This window comes from Colias croceus, chromosome 15, assembly GCF_905220415.1.
Source record: "Colias croceus chromosome 15, ilColCroc2.1".
Lineage (NCBI taxonomy): Eukaryota > Metazoa > Arthropoda > Insecta > Lepidoptera > Pieridae > Colias > Colias croceus.
Window position 1 is genome coordinate 5946527 of NC_059551.1, and position 17683 is coordinate 5964209.

The 17683-nt window shown below is 32.9% G+C and overlaps 1 protein-coding gene across 1 annotated transcript; it reads left to right on the plus strand.

The window, feature by feature from the left end:
• The first annotated feature begins 9386 nt into the window (after nt 1–9386).
• LOC123697996 (clavesin-2-like) lies at nt 9387–11343 on the plus strand. Its single transcript, XM_045644591.1, has one exon. It carries the CDS (start codon nt 9480–9482, stop codon nt 10467–10469), a length of 990 nt encoding a protein of 329 aa, XP_045500547.1. The 5' UTR covers nt 9387–9479; the 3' UTR covers nt 10470–11343.
• The last annotated feature ends 6340 nt before the right edge of the window (nt 11344–17683 follow it).

The window sequence follows — 17683 nt, forward strand, 5'->3', positions numbered from 1 at the left end:
TGACTAATTAACACACTTCTATGTAATTGTTACGTTCAAAGATTTCAACACAATTAATGTGTTACACAACAAAAGTAAAATAAATTGACAAACATTGTAGATTTCGAATCGATAATTTCTTAATTTACTTTCCGCATGCCTAGTCATTGAAAATATATACGCATGAATAGATCGCATTGAAGAAACGATCCGCCAAGAAAAAGTGTGATCGAGATTGGCAGCTAGGTGACACAGAGTAAATATAATTTTTATTCTGTGATAACTGGCAACAATAATCATAAGGTAGAGTATAATCGCTCTATATTTACTTGAAAAATTATGTGCTCTAGAAAAAATGTGCGTGATACCTACATTAGATATTATACGCAGAAATGTCTTTTGATTTATTCTAAATGAATAAATTTGTCAAAAGTAACTATTGCATTGAACTTTCTTTTGTATTACATTTGAAATCAATTTCTATATATTACAAATAGGTAAGTACTACTAATTTACTGCTTTCAACATTTGCTTTACATACCTACTTTTATTCAAAAATTGTCAAACAGGTAGCAGGTATGTAATAAAACATTGGTCCAATCTCTACTAGAACTATCTTAAAATTTTTATCATAATCACTACATAGTAAAAAACAAAGTCGCTTTCTCTGTCCCTATTTCCCTGTCCCTTTGTATGCTTAAATCTTTAAAACTACGCAACGGATTTTGATGCGGTTTTTTTAATAGAGTGATTCAAGAGGAAGGTTTTAATATATAATTTATTAGGTTTTAGACAAAGCGGGCGAAGCCGCGGGTGGTAAGCTAGTGTATTTATATTATTATTTGCGTTTCTTGATTTGCAGCAGATAGGTAACTAACGTTTGACACTTTTCGGGAGAAGCTCCTAATGTAATATATTATGTAGCAAAAAGCATGTGTCAAATATTATACATATTTCTTACCTAATATTCTCTATATTTGAAATATCGGAAACTTCCTTTCAATAGAGTTAAAATAAAAAAAATATTTTACGTACAACTTAGTTGACTATGTAAAGGTCACAAAGTTCCTATTTGTTTTTGTTTTACTATTTGCAACTAGATGGCGGTGTTCGGTGAGCCAAAAAGTAAAAAAAACGTGTGGCACTCGGGCTCGGGGACTGCCGCGGTAAAGCTATTGCATACCTAGCATGCCTTTAAGCCACACCTCCGAGCCCGTCGGAGTGGGGAGAGTGAGGTTTTTTCGTTACGGAATTTCTCGATTCGGTCCCCGCGCTCAAGGCCCACGATAGAAGCTATGCAATAGCTTAAAAAACAAAACTCCTTGTTTTTGATTTATGCTAATGTCTAGGTACTCTTTGATTGTAAGGCTCTAGTTTTATTGGTGAATCATCAAAAAATCGTCACGTACTTTTTTCGCGCTACATATTTTTTATTTTGCTAATACACTGTATTCACTATTCATACTCTTCATTGCTTAGCTTTTGGCAAGAAAGTAAAGGGATATGATACTTTAATTTTCTATGAAAATTTAAATAACTTTTTCTAATTCTTTAACTATAAAGGACATAAGTACATAACATAACAATTAGGTACCTAGGTATATAACGAAATATAGCAATATCTTTGACGTTACTGTATTACATAGTGATTACATATTATAATATTCTGTAATACTATTTTTTTCGCGGTATATAACAATTATTTTATTTATCTTGTGATAATACCTATACACCTACACCCTATATATCAACAAGGTTAAAATTGCTCAAAACTTGGTAAAGGTTCTTAAAATTATAACTCTACATTTCGTCTCTAGGTATATATTTTAGAAAGGTTTTAGGCTAAGGCTGTATTTTTAAAACTAGCGCGAATAAGTTAATATTATTCTATAATATGTATAGTACATATTATTATGTAGCTACATAATAGTAGTGTGTCGTACACTCAAAATAAATAAACAACTAGGTACTTATTAAGAATATAATTATGTTGTAACTTGTAGGTAATTAAATTGTAATAGGGTCAATATCCACAATCTCAAACAGGTAGTCAAATGACAATATCGCATTATAGTCATCAACTGCGGCAACGTATAATGGAACACGTTATTAATTTCCTCGCTGTCCATTTGAAAGCGTTTATATACAGAAACTGTAGAGGGTTATCTTTAAAACGAGGTTCAGAACCGGACTGACAGCCTTGCGATAGTGGAGGCCGCTTTTTGTACGCCAATTTAAACGGCCAATACCACATTATTGGGACTGCATTATAAAAAGTATTTTGCGTTCACAAAAACGTCGAGACGTGCCCTTTTCTGGACATGAGTCACAATATAACATATAAAATTGCTTTCCGTTTTGGCAACTCACTCATTGTTCAATATAAGGATGAAAAAAGACCCAATAAAAGGTTTAAAAAAACGCTGACTTTACATTACAATATAATCACTAGCCTCACCAACGGTCACTCAAGTGTTGTAGAAACACTATTTTGCATTTATATTCCACATATTAATTTATCAAGTGAACAATCAATACATAATCGATGAAATTTAATCAATTATCGACTTTATGGATGGAATTGACGTATGAAATATAAGAACCCTGCCTTTATACGCCTGAACGCGCGCTCTCTCCTGATTTCTCTGACGGCATGAAGTATGAACATTTGCATGCTGGTGCATACGAAACCAATTATAATTAAGTGGATCAGATAAGATAATAAATTCTTACAAAGTACTCGCTCCTGTAGTATGAAATTAGATTATCTTGAAATGCAGAAGCATACCAGTATACGTTGCAATGGTGATTTTAAAACATCACTGGTTATTATAGTGGTGGTATCTAGATCAATGAGTATGTAAAACGGGTTTGAAATCGCTCATTACTTGCATAGGTGACTAATAGATGAAGATGCTATTTGCTACGTGTTTCAACACGTTGGCGATACGTGTTCTCTTTAAATTAAATTTGGTATAATTTATAAAATAATCATGTATATAAAAGCACGGAATGGAAATTATGTAAGATTGTAGTTACTTCAGATAAAAAAGCAATAAGAAAACCTGCTCAAGTTGCCGGAATTGTGTAGGTAAATTCTCTTCTGAAAATAATTACAACGGTTAATTTATTAATTAGGTACATAATTACTTTCTTTTAACATTTAATTTTACATTATCAAGATGATTCGCCTTCATAGATATATTCGAAATGTGATGTGAACGCTAAAAATAAAAATGCATTTTTTTAAATTTATTTATGAGTGAATCCTTGATTACCATATGAAAATTCATTCATAATCTTCAAATAATATTCGAAATAATACTTGACTTGACTCTACTTGATAATCTTTTAAAATTTAAATTTGTTCAAAATAATTTAGCTAAACCTACTTACTACGCAACTTCACCTTTGTTAAAGTTACAAAAGGATGCATTATGCACAACTATAGGTAATATTCTCGGTTACTAATTGCATCACCGCAATATTTGAAAAGTAAAAAATACAAAGAAACAGTCGCGTATTTGAAAGCGACTGTTTCTCGTAAACATTGTGCGTTTGTTCTGTTTTCATCTACATAAGTTGGACATGCAGATGAATCGGCGGGATGAGTCACTGTCTCACATCTCGACTGCCTACTTATGTGACACTGACCTTACTTTGTTTATATTGCTAATTATTTTATAACTCATATTAATTACAGTGAAAATTGTGAAATAATGCAAAAAGTACTTGACAGTGATAACGTGATATCTAATAGATATTATCATATATACATGTCGTGGTCATATCGTAGATTTGATCATTTCATGATATGAGTGGCCATTTCACGAAATGGTCGCATATCGTGAAATGGCCAATTTAGTTTGGCCACATCATGATGTGGTTTGGGCAGATCAATGATAAGAAATCGTTTCACGATATGGCCAATTAACGCATGGTTTTTTTCATGAAATGACCAAAATTATTTGATCATATCGTAAAATAGTTACATTAATCGTTGGTAGAGGCGCTGCAAGCTCTGTGTTTATGTGATAAGATGGCGGCCGCTGGCGAAAATTAAATTATTCGCAGTTAAAAACTTCATAATTCGTTTATGAAGAAAGTCATAGCAAAGAATTTACGACGAAGAGGTACTATGGAAAATGTGGATATCTTATACGTATTTAAGAAAAAATGCGACTTAAATAAAATAATTTAAGAAACTACTACTATATTATTATAATTGTTTGTTTTTTAAAAAGCGATCCGCTTCTGGCACTCGCCGGCCGCTGCCGCGGCACGCTCGCTTTGCTCGCTCGGCTCGTGCGTTGTTTATCAAAGTGTAACCTAACCTAACCTAATTGTTTTCTATTGCAAAAACGATTCGCTTCTGGCATTCGCCGGCCGCTGCCGCGGCACTAACTTAAATGACATTAAACAAGTTTTTAGAATATAGTTATTCTGAATTTTTTTTAATATTTTATGGACTCTTTATATTTTATACGATCTGGCCAAATGTGAATGACCAAATCGTGAAACGTTGACGATTTAACGATCTGATCAAACTATGTTGGCCATTTCACGATATGCGACCATTTCGTGAAATGGCCACTCATATCATGAAATGATCAAATCTACGATATGACCACGACATAGATACAATTGAAAGTGATTGCACACTTGATATATCCAAAATATAATGTAAATAAATGCAATTGCGTACCTACCTTGTTATCAAGGAAGGACACCAAGGAGAAGGCACTAGCTTTCAGATAAATAATGTTATGTAATTTTTACAATTTTTCATGTAATTTCAACAAGACATCTTTTAATTGGATAAATTAAAAGATACGTTGAAATATGTAAACAAATTAAAAGTTTTAGGCTAAACTGAGTATGATGAATTCTCAAATATTTGAGTAATATTAGAATATGCATTTACTTAATTTGATACTTATTTTATTAGTTTGTTATTACATACTACTTACTTACTATTCTTATAGCTACGATGTTCGTGTTTAATACACTAATTAATTTAGTTCTTCATTGTATTTTCCGTATTAACCCTAGAAGCCTAATCTATATAGAACGTACACAAAGCCTTAATATACGTCTCAGAGGCGTACACATATAAAACCCTTATTTTAGGTATATTGTTTAATTATTATTGTTTTAATAAAGCGGAAATTTGAATTTGGGAAATAAACTTAAAATAAAACCACACTGTTATCAATTATAACTATAATTACAGTTGCTTGTTACAACATAAAAAACAATATGCATAAATTGGAACAAAAATCTTAACTTCTTCAAAATCAACTAAAACTTGTATTATTTTTATAGTGTATCAATTTTTTTTTCGCTAATTATATATTTTTAAGATCAAACATTACAACTAACCAGTCTTTAGAGGACTAGATTAACTTTAGGAATAGACTACACATAAATCAACCTTGTGTCCGCCACACACAGATTTTTTACTATACACTCTAATTAATATACACTCTAATTTTGACATTCATGGTTGGATTAGTTTCTTCAGAGGGCTCAGATTCTTGAAATGACGCGACTAATTCAGACACCTCATAATTTTCGTCCTCGCTTTGAACGTCGTCGATAATCTGGTCATCCTCAACTTTGGAATCTGAATCCTCGTGAGGACTGTCTTCTCCGTTGAAAATTGTGATAATGTCGTCTTTATTTAATATATTGGACCGTAACATATTTATAACCGAAACAATGCCGAAAAAAGATATAAAATACACGAAAAACAATCAAAAGTAAAATCACTTAATCATAGTTGAAAGTTACACAAATCCTAAACATACGTCTCGCAGGCTTGCAAAACTTCGATAAATCAAAAATGGCGGGACTTACCTGAACGATACAGGCACCGACCTCTAGCTCCCGTCGTCCACTGAGATAACTAAAGAGTACGACGCACTAGCTTTAACCGTTAAAAAGTGACATCCGATATTCGAAATCGTGTACGCCTCGCAGGCGTAGATTAGGCTTCTAGGGTTAATTATATCTAATGTTTAAGAAACGTGCACGTGATCTTTATCATTTCCGTGGAAAATTAAAAGGAAATGAAACATATCTACATACAGATGTTTTATTATTATTTTAAAGAAACAATTTCGGGAACAGAAAATGTGTATTTACGCCGAAATATCAGAAATACCATCCCTTACCTAATCCTAATAAAAACCTTTGTGTTTTTATATATTATATAGGTATAAATACAGTACCTAGGATTAGTTTTGTACTTATATGTGTAAGTTTCTTAAAAGTAGGCCAATACAATACACACATTACACACCTTTAGAATATTATTTATTTATTTAGCCTAATAATTGCAGGCTATAGGTACATAGGTAAATCGAATAAAGTTTATCAACAAATAAAAGTATAAAACACATAAATCTTAATACTATCTCGAATATTTAATAGGTAGGTAATAGAATTTTATTGGTTTTATAATACATATTTAACATAGTTTAAAATATACAGAAATATCAGCGATTAACATTCCTGCTAGTTACAGGCCATGATAAAAGTCAAAAAGTGCATGGAATATTATTATAGATAGGATATCATGTGTGGTATCAAGTACTAGGTCTTATCGCAATATATCATAGATATTGATTGATGATGCATGACGTTATCAGATTTTACTCGAGGTGACAATGTTGGAAAATAAACGTTTTTCAACCTATGATATATAAAAAAGCTAGATACGTTACCCGCTCTCTATTTTGGCAAGAAAAAACTCAGCTAAGTGCCCGAGTTTCATTTAGTCACGCACCATTCAGCGTCGTGGCTGGACGTTCTTTTTGTATTTTAATCGGCAGTTGTTATTACGAAGTACATGAGTGAGACATGTATTATGTCTCGTGCGTGAGAGTGAATGAGAGAACAACTGTATTGGTGATAATGCGTTAGTAAGTATGTATGTATTAATTACGCTGTTTTTTAGTGCAATGATATTGGCGTATGCCGAATGGTTAGCTGGTTCTCTCGATTTTAAATTTTTATTCCATAAATCTATTACTTATATCTTCTTTATTACTTTTGCTAATAGTCAGTAGAAAATTGTTTTCTACAATAGGTACATTGTTAATTACATTACATTGAATAGACAGAACACGCGGATGGTAGAGTTATTTAATTATTACGTAAAAATAGTAAATCTTTTATTTTCAACGGTGTACACAATATCTAAGGATACTTAACTATCTTTAGATGATCTAACTTTGAAGCTATATTACATAATGTACCTAAATAAAAAATATTTCCTAAAACTCTTTAATTTATTATAGGTAGTTAACTAGTACTTCGTTCTCCGAGAGTCCTGTGGCCTGTGGCATAATTAATTTTTTTATGTTGTATGTATTATTTTTTTATTTATTGTTTTTTACATTATCTCGTCCTCTTTTGATTATAATTACAATTGGGCTGTCGCAAAAGTTTACTTATTAGAAAGCCAATCTCTTCCATGAAATGTATTGAATGGTTGGTCATATTTTCTATTAACAACTTAGAAAAAACTGCTACGTATGTAGCTACACGAAGAGGCAATCTTCGGATCTCAAGACGTGCTGTGAGTCTATTTTTAATCGACCAATGCGGACCTAGTCACTGTTTGACTGCAGGGCAACGACCATGCAATGCAATGCCTGTTAATTTTAAAAAGTCATTGGCCCTAATAGTGATACAATTACGAGCGCATCAAGGAAAATCTGAACTATTGGTTACTTTCCCATTTCTTCCTCAAAATGATAATTTAACAATTTATATGAAAGGTGAAATTAAATTTAAGTAACAGTAGAATCAGATGGAAATCAATTGAATGGATTTAAATCATATTTCTTGCGTGTCATTGCTGTTATTTTTTGTTAAATGCTTTTTTATTCAAATGTAAAAGTTCCACCAATTTGCGACAGTCCCGTTTACCGTTTTATTGGCCAGCACTTTAAACTAAATTTCGAATGAACATTATATTTGTAACTGAACTGAAGGAAAGTACGGACGATAATAACTGTCCGTGAAAACAAAGACATCCTTTGCAAAGAGAAAGCTAACCCAAAGGAATATGATTTAGTTCCATAGAGAGTAGAGGCGTTGCGCCGTTGAAATCTTTCTTGAGGCGTGACGTGTTTAATAATATAATAAATAACGAAAATATAAACTGCATGCTCTATATTTATACTTCATCACATACATTATTTTTTAAACAGAAAGCAAAAGTCTAAACTACTTAGTTGATTATGTAAAAGATGTTTACTGATATGCGCTATTGCCATTGTACATAATATGATTGATATGATAATATAGAATTAGCATGTATGATGTATGTCTATCGTGTGATGCATATTATAATATGTGATAATATACTCTATGTTAAAAAGTACATGAATCTATTTGAATCTATTTGTATAAATATTTAGATAATTAAAAAAAGAGCCAAAAGGCACTTTCAATGCTGCACGTGTAATTAGTATTGACTAATGAGTAACCAGTTACGGTTACGATAAAGTGAACAAAGCGCGGACGTTATACATTTTTCGGGCATCCGTACGTAACATATAAGGCTTCGAAGTACGTATCGCATCTCGCTCCAACATATACTCGTCCCTTACGCACGCGCAGCCGACGTCATCGTGAACCAGCCAGCCAATTGACCGGTATACCGTCAACCTTCAGTTTTTCTTTATTTATAACTCGCTTCGACTGGGTAAGTTAGGCCTCGTTTGTAGTGAGCCAGTTACTTGATCAGTTAATAGATAAGATATCATTGGTGTGATTAGCAATGTATGAGTATTTGATATAAAAAATAGGGGTTACAAGTATAATATTCAAATAGTCTACGGGTATTTCATGAATAAAACTAAAATAATATTTATCTTAATGGTGATTTAGTGCGATCCACACATACCATGTTCCATATACCTATGTACTAACGTAAATAAAACTAAGTATTGTAAGATGTTGCAACTCGCTGCGTATTTCATAAAGATACAGTTTAATTGGTTTTCATAATGTTGCCCCAATTTTTTATCACAATTCATATCTTATCTGAATAAACGAAACAATGATCACATACTATGAATTTTTACTTACATTATACGTAAGTATATTCTATATATTTTTTAAAGGACATGGGAGAAAGAAAACCTTTTCTATAACATTGTGTATTTCTTAAAGCGAAAAGGTGTGTATGTGTGATATTTTTATTTGAAAACAATAAATTTCACAGGAAAACTTATTCCAATTTTCTTACACGTTACTGATTCATAGGACTCATGTCTCAAAAGAGGATGAAACGTGAAGCGGACTAACTGGCTCCAGTAACTGGTTTGAATGCGTAAACGTAGCATAGTGCGGTTTAATGAACGCCTAGCAATGGCGGCGGCGTGCCGAACGAGCACGGCGCACAGTCGGCCTCGAGCTACAGGCGGCGCGCGCGCAACGTACCGCAACATCGGTGAAAGGACGCATGACTCACAACACCAGACATGAACGAGTACGCCGAATACGATTGGAGGCTGCACCAGATGCAAAATGAACGACTTTGTGATATATCCAGGAAACGCCTCACCGACGGCGACAGACAGCGTGCCCTAGATGGCCTCAAAGAAGCAGTGGATTCGAGTCTTAACCTAGCCCTTCGAGATAAAAGTCGATGCCAAGATGACAACTTTTTGCGGCGATTCTTATACGCGAGGAAACACGATGTGCAACAGAGTTTCGAGTTACTAGTGCGATATCACCAATATCGTCGAGAACACCCCGAACTGTGGGCGCAGGCAGATGGAGGCGTGCTGCGGGCGCTGGCCGACGGTTTGCCGGGTGTTCTTGCCCAACGTGACCGAAGGGGACGCTGTGTTCTACTTATGTTCGCTTCAAACTGGACTCCCCACGCTTGCCCATTACTTTCCGTCTTTAGAGCTTTGTTATTAACATTGGAACGGACGCTCGTCGAAATACAAAACCAAGCCAACGGCTATGTTATTATTGTTGACTGGACCGAGTTCACGTTCAAACAATCATGTAGTTTGCAAGCTAAAACGTTGAAGATGATGATCGATTGTCTTCAAGATTGTATGCCAGTGAGATTCAAAAGTATACATTTTATTGGACAACCTTGGTATGTGGAGACCGCGCTGGCTGTTGTTAAACCGTACCTGAAGGCGAAAACAAGAGAGAGGATAGTTCTTCATGGAAATAATTTGTCAACACTGCACGATTCTTTGCCCCTAGATATACTCCCAGCTGAACTAGGAGGGGAAGGACCATCTTACAATTCTGAACTATGGTTGCAGCAGTTTTGTCGGTTTGAAAATATAGACACGCCATCTGCGCAAGTGTCAACGACAGCTCCAAAAGACAGCGACGTTCCAGCGGCAAAAGTGGATAAGGCATATAAACAAAAAGACAATGGAAACTTTTCATTTCATGGGAGTGAAAAAAGTGCAAAGTCAGAGTTACTACGCGATAAAGATTGACTATAATACAACCCACCTCGTTACTTGGTTCCAGTGGACAATTGTGCATCTCACTGGGGCGTATCGCCCCATACCGGTGCTACGCGTGTGCCTATTGTGATATGAAGTGTTTTATTTCGTTAATGAGTCTAGCTATTAAGAGGACATAATCACAATCCGACGTTAAGTTTAGTGTGCTTATATTATTTTAAATGGTTCGAAAACGTGTGATAAAATGATACCGCTTTGGAACATGATCAAATTAAAATTTGGCTTCGCTTCACGGTTATTTATGATATGAGTCAAGCGAATGAAATGCTTCTTTGTAGGTGGTTAGATAGAGTCATCCCCTGAGCGAGACGGCCGCGGCGCAATGGAGTGCACTGTGCATGTAACGGTTTAGAGTTCTCGTTAAAAGCCATTTGTTCGGCTGACGATGATTCGTGCACCGATATGACTTGCATATTTTATGCACTCGTGTTTATAACAATATTTAACTCTACAAATTAATTCATTGTATCTATTTATTTATCCACTAATCGTAGATGTAGGTGAAAAATCTCATTATGTTATCAATGTATGTAATAGGGTTAAAATAATAATTAAGTAGTTAGGTAGGATTCGCTTTTACAATTCTGTGAGGCTTTGCGCATTTATTAATGTTAAGATTTGGCATCTTTAAATGTGAGGATAAAACAATATTTGTTTATAGCAGTATTACGTTTCTATCTTCTTATTATTTAAATCAAATTTAAATGGAGTACCGTTGTTTGCTCCCATTTCATAACAAAATGAATAATTGTATGCTCTCTCACATTAAGTCGTTACTATAAACCGTCCATTGTACACAAATATATCAAAGCAGACGTTTTTATGAATAAAACTGTAAAACGGACTTATCTTTTATTTGCTCTTGTTTGATATTTTATTTGTTTGACCAAAATACTCATTGTGATGTGTAAATAAATATTGAAAAAAATGTTAAATGTTATAACTACAATAAACTTTCTATATTTGAATAATTGTATTTTATTTTTCGGTAGATATAATTTAAGGTTGGTATATGTATATTACTCAAGAGAAGTGAAGAGAAACCTCGATAATTATCTTTGACATAATTTTAATCAAGTACAATTATGAGGAATTCAGGAATATACATAATAGCTATGGGATTTGCGCTTGAAAATATTTAAATATAAAATATGATAAGGGTTATTAAAGGGATGATCCGCTAACATACTACCTACCTACATAATAAGTGAATTCTGCTGAAATAATGTGATGTTGATGAAAAAAAAAATGATTAAAATTCAAACAAAAAGTAAGACAGGAAAATAATATGTTTTCCAAGGTTCGATTACATAATATTATTAATGCGCTGAGGGACACATAACAAATGCAATAAGGGTAGATAATAATGTTACTAAAGTATTACCTATTAAACTTTATGTTTATTTTAAAAGTTAAAAATTTTAATAGCATTTTAGTTGCAGTTTTATGATCAACATAATGCAAATTATCCTAATCATCTAGAAACGCCGCGGCCGTTCCGCACAAAAGATCGTTGTTTTCTTTAAAAACGCTTATGTAACGGTTACCTTGTAATCTGATACGTACTTATAACGTTCCATTAGATAAACGACTATCCCTAATATCTTTTTCTAAATCTCACATTTAAATGGATTTCAGAGTTAAGATTTCTCAATGTCAAACTAATAAACTGAATTTTTTATTTTAACTATGTACATACAGTACTCATATCTAGAAAACACTCAAAATATATTTTAAAGTTTTCCATTGGTGACTAATACTGAAATATTATTACATTTTTGTCGCTTATTCTCAACGTGTTTATCTGTGAACGATATTAGCATGCAGAATTGATAACATCTCTTTTACGAAAAGAAAAAATAATTAAACAGTATACCTATACAATCAACATATCTAATAGTTTTGGTATTTCATATCACTAAAATATAGTATTTTGGATAGCACGTTTAATATTTGAGGTACCTATGTAATATAAAATATCGAAAAATGCTACGAGGTCGAATGATAATATTTATTATTACCTTCACTTAACAAGTTAACATTATAATAACAATTTTGTTTTGTTTCAATAAAACCTACAAAGGCACTAGAAGTTTTCATAATTTAAAAACCACAATAACGCAAAAGTAAATGAGTTATCTTAAAAAAAGTATTTAAGATTCAAGTCGTAAACTGTTAAGCGATATTTTTTTTTAACAAACCATTTCTAGCTCTATCTATGCCATGAATATATTAAAACATATGACGTTACTCTATTGTATTACAAATAATGATTGAGTTGTATTTTATTATGATCGCAAATGGCAGCCAGTTTATGATGCGCTGGTCTAGACAATGGACAACGAGTGTTGCGAGCACACGCGGAAATAGGGCTGCTACTTCTCGTTGTTATACATGGCGTAAACGCAACCCTATGAAAATTTTGGCCTTTCTTAGATATTCGTTTTTAGTTAATTGCGGCTGTTGAAGATAGATAGGGCTATTTTTTCATTATTTGTGATGAAATTGTTAACACATGCATCAAAACATTCCCAAGACAATTATGGAACTATAATATCAGTTATATTTTTTTGGGGTTCTTTTTTACAATCTGATCGTTTACCACAACTTTTATAATATACTCTTGGTTCAACCCTATATGCGAGCCATGTGAGTCACGAGGCGCGTTTCCGTTGCCCATCACAACGGAAGGAGTGTAGGTACTCGTATTGCCACCTAATATTTTAATTCACGATACAAACGTGTAATGAATCGCTTTCTTGTGTAATTCAAAACCTTATTGGAAAATCGACAGGTACATAGGTAGGTTTTACAGGATATTAATATTATGATCATACTAGGTATAACAGTTCAATCAATTGAAAAATATTCATTCACCTTGTCAAATAAAATTGAAGAACAAGAAAAGAATATGTTGTTATTCGTATCGTGGTACGTACACCTTAGTGACCTAACATTATGTACCTACATTGTTTGGAATTTTACGTATTTTTCCGTGACACAATCACATCAACTTTAGTTTAAAATGGAAATATTACTCAATTTATAATGATTATTATTTATTTTCCGTCAAGTTATCTCAACGTTATGTTAATCAAAATATTATTACAGTAATAAATAAATATTCAAGCAATATCGGACCACACTGTAGCTCGTCATTATAATATTCATTACTGTTTATAAGGAATATATAATAACACACAAGGTAGTGATTGATATATTATTATATATGACAGACAGTGCGAATTGAATTGATAAGATAGGTATATACTATATAGGTATGTATCATTTTATAGAGTGCCAATGATTAGGTACCTATTTCGGATAAATATAAAGAAGCATATTAAAAATTGTGTTAAAACTTATAAAATTTTAAAAACAATTTTAGATATATCAAAGCTTCTTAACAGTTTTCTTATTTCTGAATGAACTAATAAAAAAGTCAAAAAAAAGTAAAGTCACGGATGATATACCTACGGTACGGAATGGACAAGAAGCAGTTGACTGTTCTTACTCTCCTAGATTTCAGTAACGCCTTCAACACCGTCGATTTTGACATACTACTACAACTGCTCCTACAGTAGTTGATTGGTTTCAAAGTTACTTGCATGGACGCCGGCAACATATTTTACTGGAGGAGAAGAAATCTTCCTGGTGTGCCGTTACTTCCGGTGTCCCGCAAGGTGGCGTTTTGTCCCCTCTCCTTTTTTCTGTATTCATTAATTCTATAACAAAAAATTTGTCTTCTCTCTATCACATGTATGCCGACGATCTCCAGATATATACCCAGTCATCCCTTGAGAATTTACCTGATGCTATCAAGACTACTAATACCGATTTGCAAAAAATCTCGGATTGGAGCCATAGTTTTGGTCTAAATATCAATCCTGCTAAAAGCCAGGTAATAATTATTGGTAGCTCTTATTTTATATCGCGCATTGACTGGGAATACCTCCCTAAAGTATATATTGGCGGCACAATAATTGAATATAGAGATAACGTCAAGAACCTGGGGATACTTCTTGACTCAAATTTATCTTGGTCATATCACCTGAAAGAAACCAGTCGAAAACTTTACGCTGCTTTTAGTTCTTTGCGTCGTTTACGTTATTTCCTACCGATTTCCACCAAAATTATGCTAGCTAAGTCCCTCCTTCTCCCACTCCTTGATTATGCTGACGCTTGTAGGTACCACTGATCTAAATGAAGACCAATTAGATACACTTGAGCGTCTCCAAAATTTCTGTGTACGTTTTGTTTACGGTCTTCGTAAATACGACCACGTTTCCCAATTTCGAAAAAAACTCAAGTGGCTTCCTATAAGACTTCGCCGGAATGCAAATACGTTGAAGCTTCTATTTTCTATCCTTTTCGATCCCAAATATCCTTCCTATTTAAAAACCCAGTTCAAATTCCTTGATTCAGATAGTTACTCCCTTCGCTCTGTTAATAACCTAATCCTTAGCTTTCCTTCCCACCAAACTAATTACTTCGGAAATTCCTTTGCTGTAACCGCTGTCAGACTTTGGAATTCTTTGCCATTAGCTGTAAGACGAGCTTCCTCTCTTAAGTCCTTTAAAAATCTTTTACACCAGCATTTTTTAAATATAGCATTTCCTTGATATTAACTGTACCTATGTATTTTATTTATTTATATTTTTATACACACTATAGTTACTTTATTGTATTCTATTATGATTAATACAGGTTTTTATTATGTAATATATTATATTACCTACTTACTTCTTATTTTATTTTTATCTCATAATAATATATATATATATTTTTTTTCTTTTACTTTTTCAGCCACCCGCGTTACATTAATTATATGTATTATATATCTATCCTCTACCTTAGGTGGCCTGGAAGAAATCGCTTTTAAGCGATAAGGTCACCTTTTGTACTTCGCATCCATACAAATATATATTAATACTGTACATTGTAATATTAAATGGTGTGGTACAATAAATGATTAAATAAATAAATAAATAAAAATGTTGTGTGGTTTTATGAAACCACGGTAAAAGTGAAACTGTTCGAACGGTTCCGAACACTGCTTTGTGTAGCGCATGTCGCGTGCCGAGTAGGTATACCTACTCGGCAGCCGCGATACACGCGACATGCGCTACACAAACCAAAAAGTTTGAGACGATATAATAAAAGTTTCACTTTAAAAAAATGTGTGCGTGTACACTAGTGTATACACTTCTTTATGACCTTATTTTAAAAAAAATAATTTACTATATGCAACTTTACAGAAATACGTCGAATTCGTCGTCTATCTAAAAATGTTACTCTAAATTTTTTTCCAACCCCCATAAAGAAGTTTCACTTCAATAATACTATAATGTTAGCGTTACTGGACATTTAATAACTGGATCAACATCATCTCGACACAAGCTCAACAAAGTTTGTTCTTCATTAGGCCATGATAACAATGTCTGTGTTGACACATTAATATTTTAAGTTGAATTAGTTAGTCAGTTGTTACTAATAATAAAAACAAGAAATAAGCTTACAGCATAAATTTCTAGCAGCACAAATGCACTAGAGAAAAATTCAAAGAAAATCGGTTCAGCTTATTTTGATTGATTAGTTAACAAAAACATCGATTTGTCTTAATTTATTTAGATGTCTACAAGTACCTACATTGTTTTAGAAAAATAAAGGCATTGCAGTATAGTAATATTTTTGCTACATACTGTAAACAATTATATATGAGGTTCCACTATACAAAGTATCTAATCTCAGGGACTGATATCCAAAACTATCTTGCGTAAGGACTGATTGTGGTTTGCGGCTTAACATGATCTCTGATTTCGAAATTACCACAAAACGGTCCGGTGTTAATCTGAAATATCAGTCCTTTGTAGATCTATTATGTTACAAGAATAACAACACTATATTATTAAAATATAAGAACAAATGACCAAAACAAACTTATAATTGATATTGTAAATGCAAAGTCTTATGTAGACTGAATTTATACTTTAAAATAATGGAAAATCGATTTTTAACCTGTAAAACTAGAAACTCCATGAAAGTGAAGTCGTTTTAAGATTGAGATGAACGTGTAAATACACGAATAATTATAATATGAGAATTACATAAAATAATCATTATATTATATGCAATAAGACATAAAATAATTAACTTTTAGAGCGTAAAATCCAACGTAATTTTTATAAATACTTAAATAAGAGAATCACGAATAGGTATAAATGTGTTACTTACCTATTGTTCGACAACCTTCAAATGTTATAGCAAGTTCAAAGTACAGAAATAATAATAAACCGTCTTAAATATTAAATGCACTTTATTGGTCGTGGTTCAAGATGGTTACGTGACAGTTTTGTCGAAGGTGTTCTGAGAAATAAGGACAATAACACAATATATACACGTATATTAAATACGAGGCGGTATATTGCATGCGCGACATATGGCCAGTCGGGTCATTTACCACTGTCCACTGATCTCGATGGTGTCATAAAGTAGAAGCTAGTTGGATGAAATCTGTATTTTTCCTTTTTCAATATAGAAAAAATCGAATTTGAACAGGATGGTTCGATGGTTCGTTTTATATCTAGGTAGGTGTGACGGCTAGACTAAATGCAATACGTACCTAGTTTGTAAACGCTTTAACTGATAAGATTTATTTAACCTAATATTAGTTATAAATAAATAGAAGATACTTTTGTGAATGCAAAATGTGATTCATTTTATTTGTGGTAATAAAAATTACTACATCTCTAGCATTGTCTAAGATTGTCTACGATAAGTTATTATGTTCAACATTTTATTTTCTTTCCTGTCATCATTCTACGTCAGGGAGGCATGTACCATGTAAAAAAACATTGTAGATAAATCGTGATATATTATCAATTTGTCACAAGAAACATCCACTTCGCGTGATGTTACTCCAAGTGATCGATGTATAAATTAAACAATTAGATCAAATAAATTATCTAAGACCGCTCCCACGCGTGTAGGTAACAGTTCAACGCTCGATGGTGCGTAAAATAGGTATGCCATTGTCTTCATTTTACTAAACCAAAACAAACCAAAACTCAGGCGTGATAACATCTGATGAGATATATTTTTATTTCACTTTCAATCACTTGTTTTTTGTTCTAATTCAATATAGAATGAATTGATTAGAGCATGTTTGATCTCCTCCACTATAT

What these genes read in the sequence shown, in the direction of transcription:
- LOC123697996 (XM_045644591.1), top strand. Translation starts at nt 9,480, where the DNA reads ATGAACGAGTACGCCGAATACGATTGGAGGCTGCACCAGATGCAAAAT.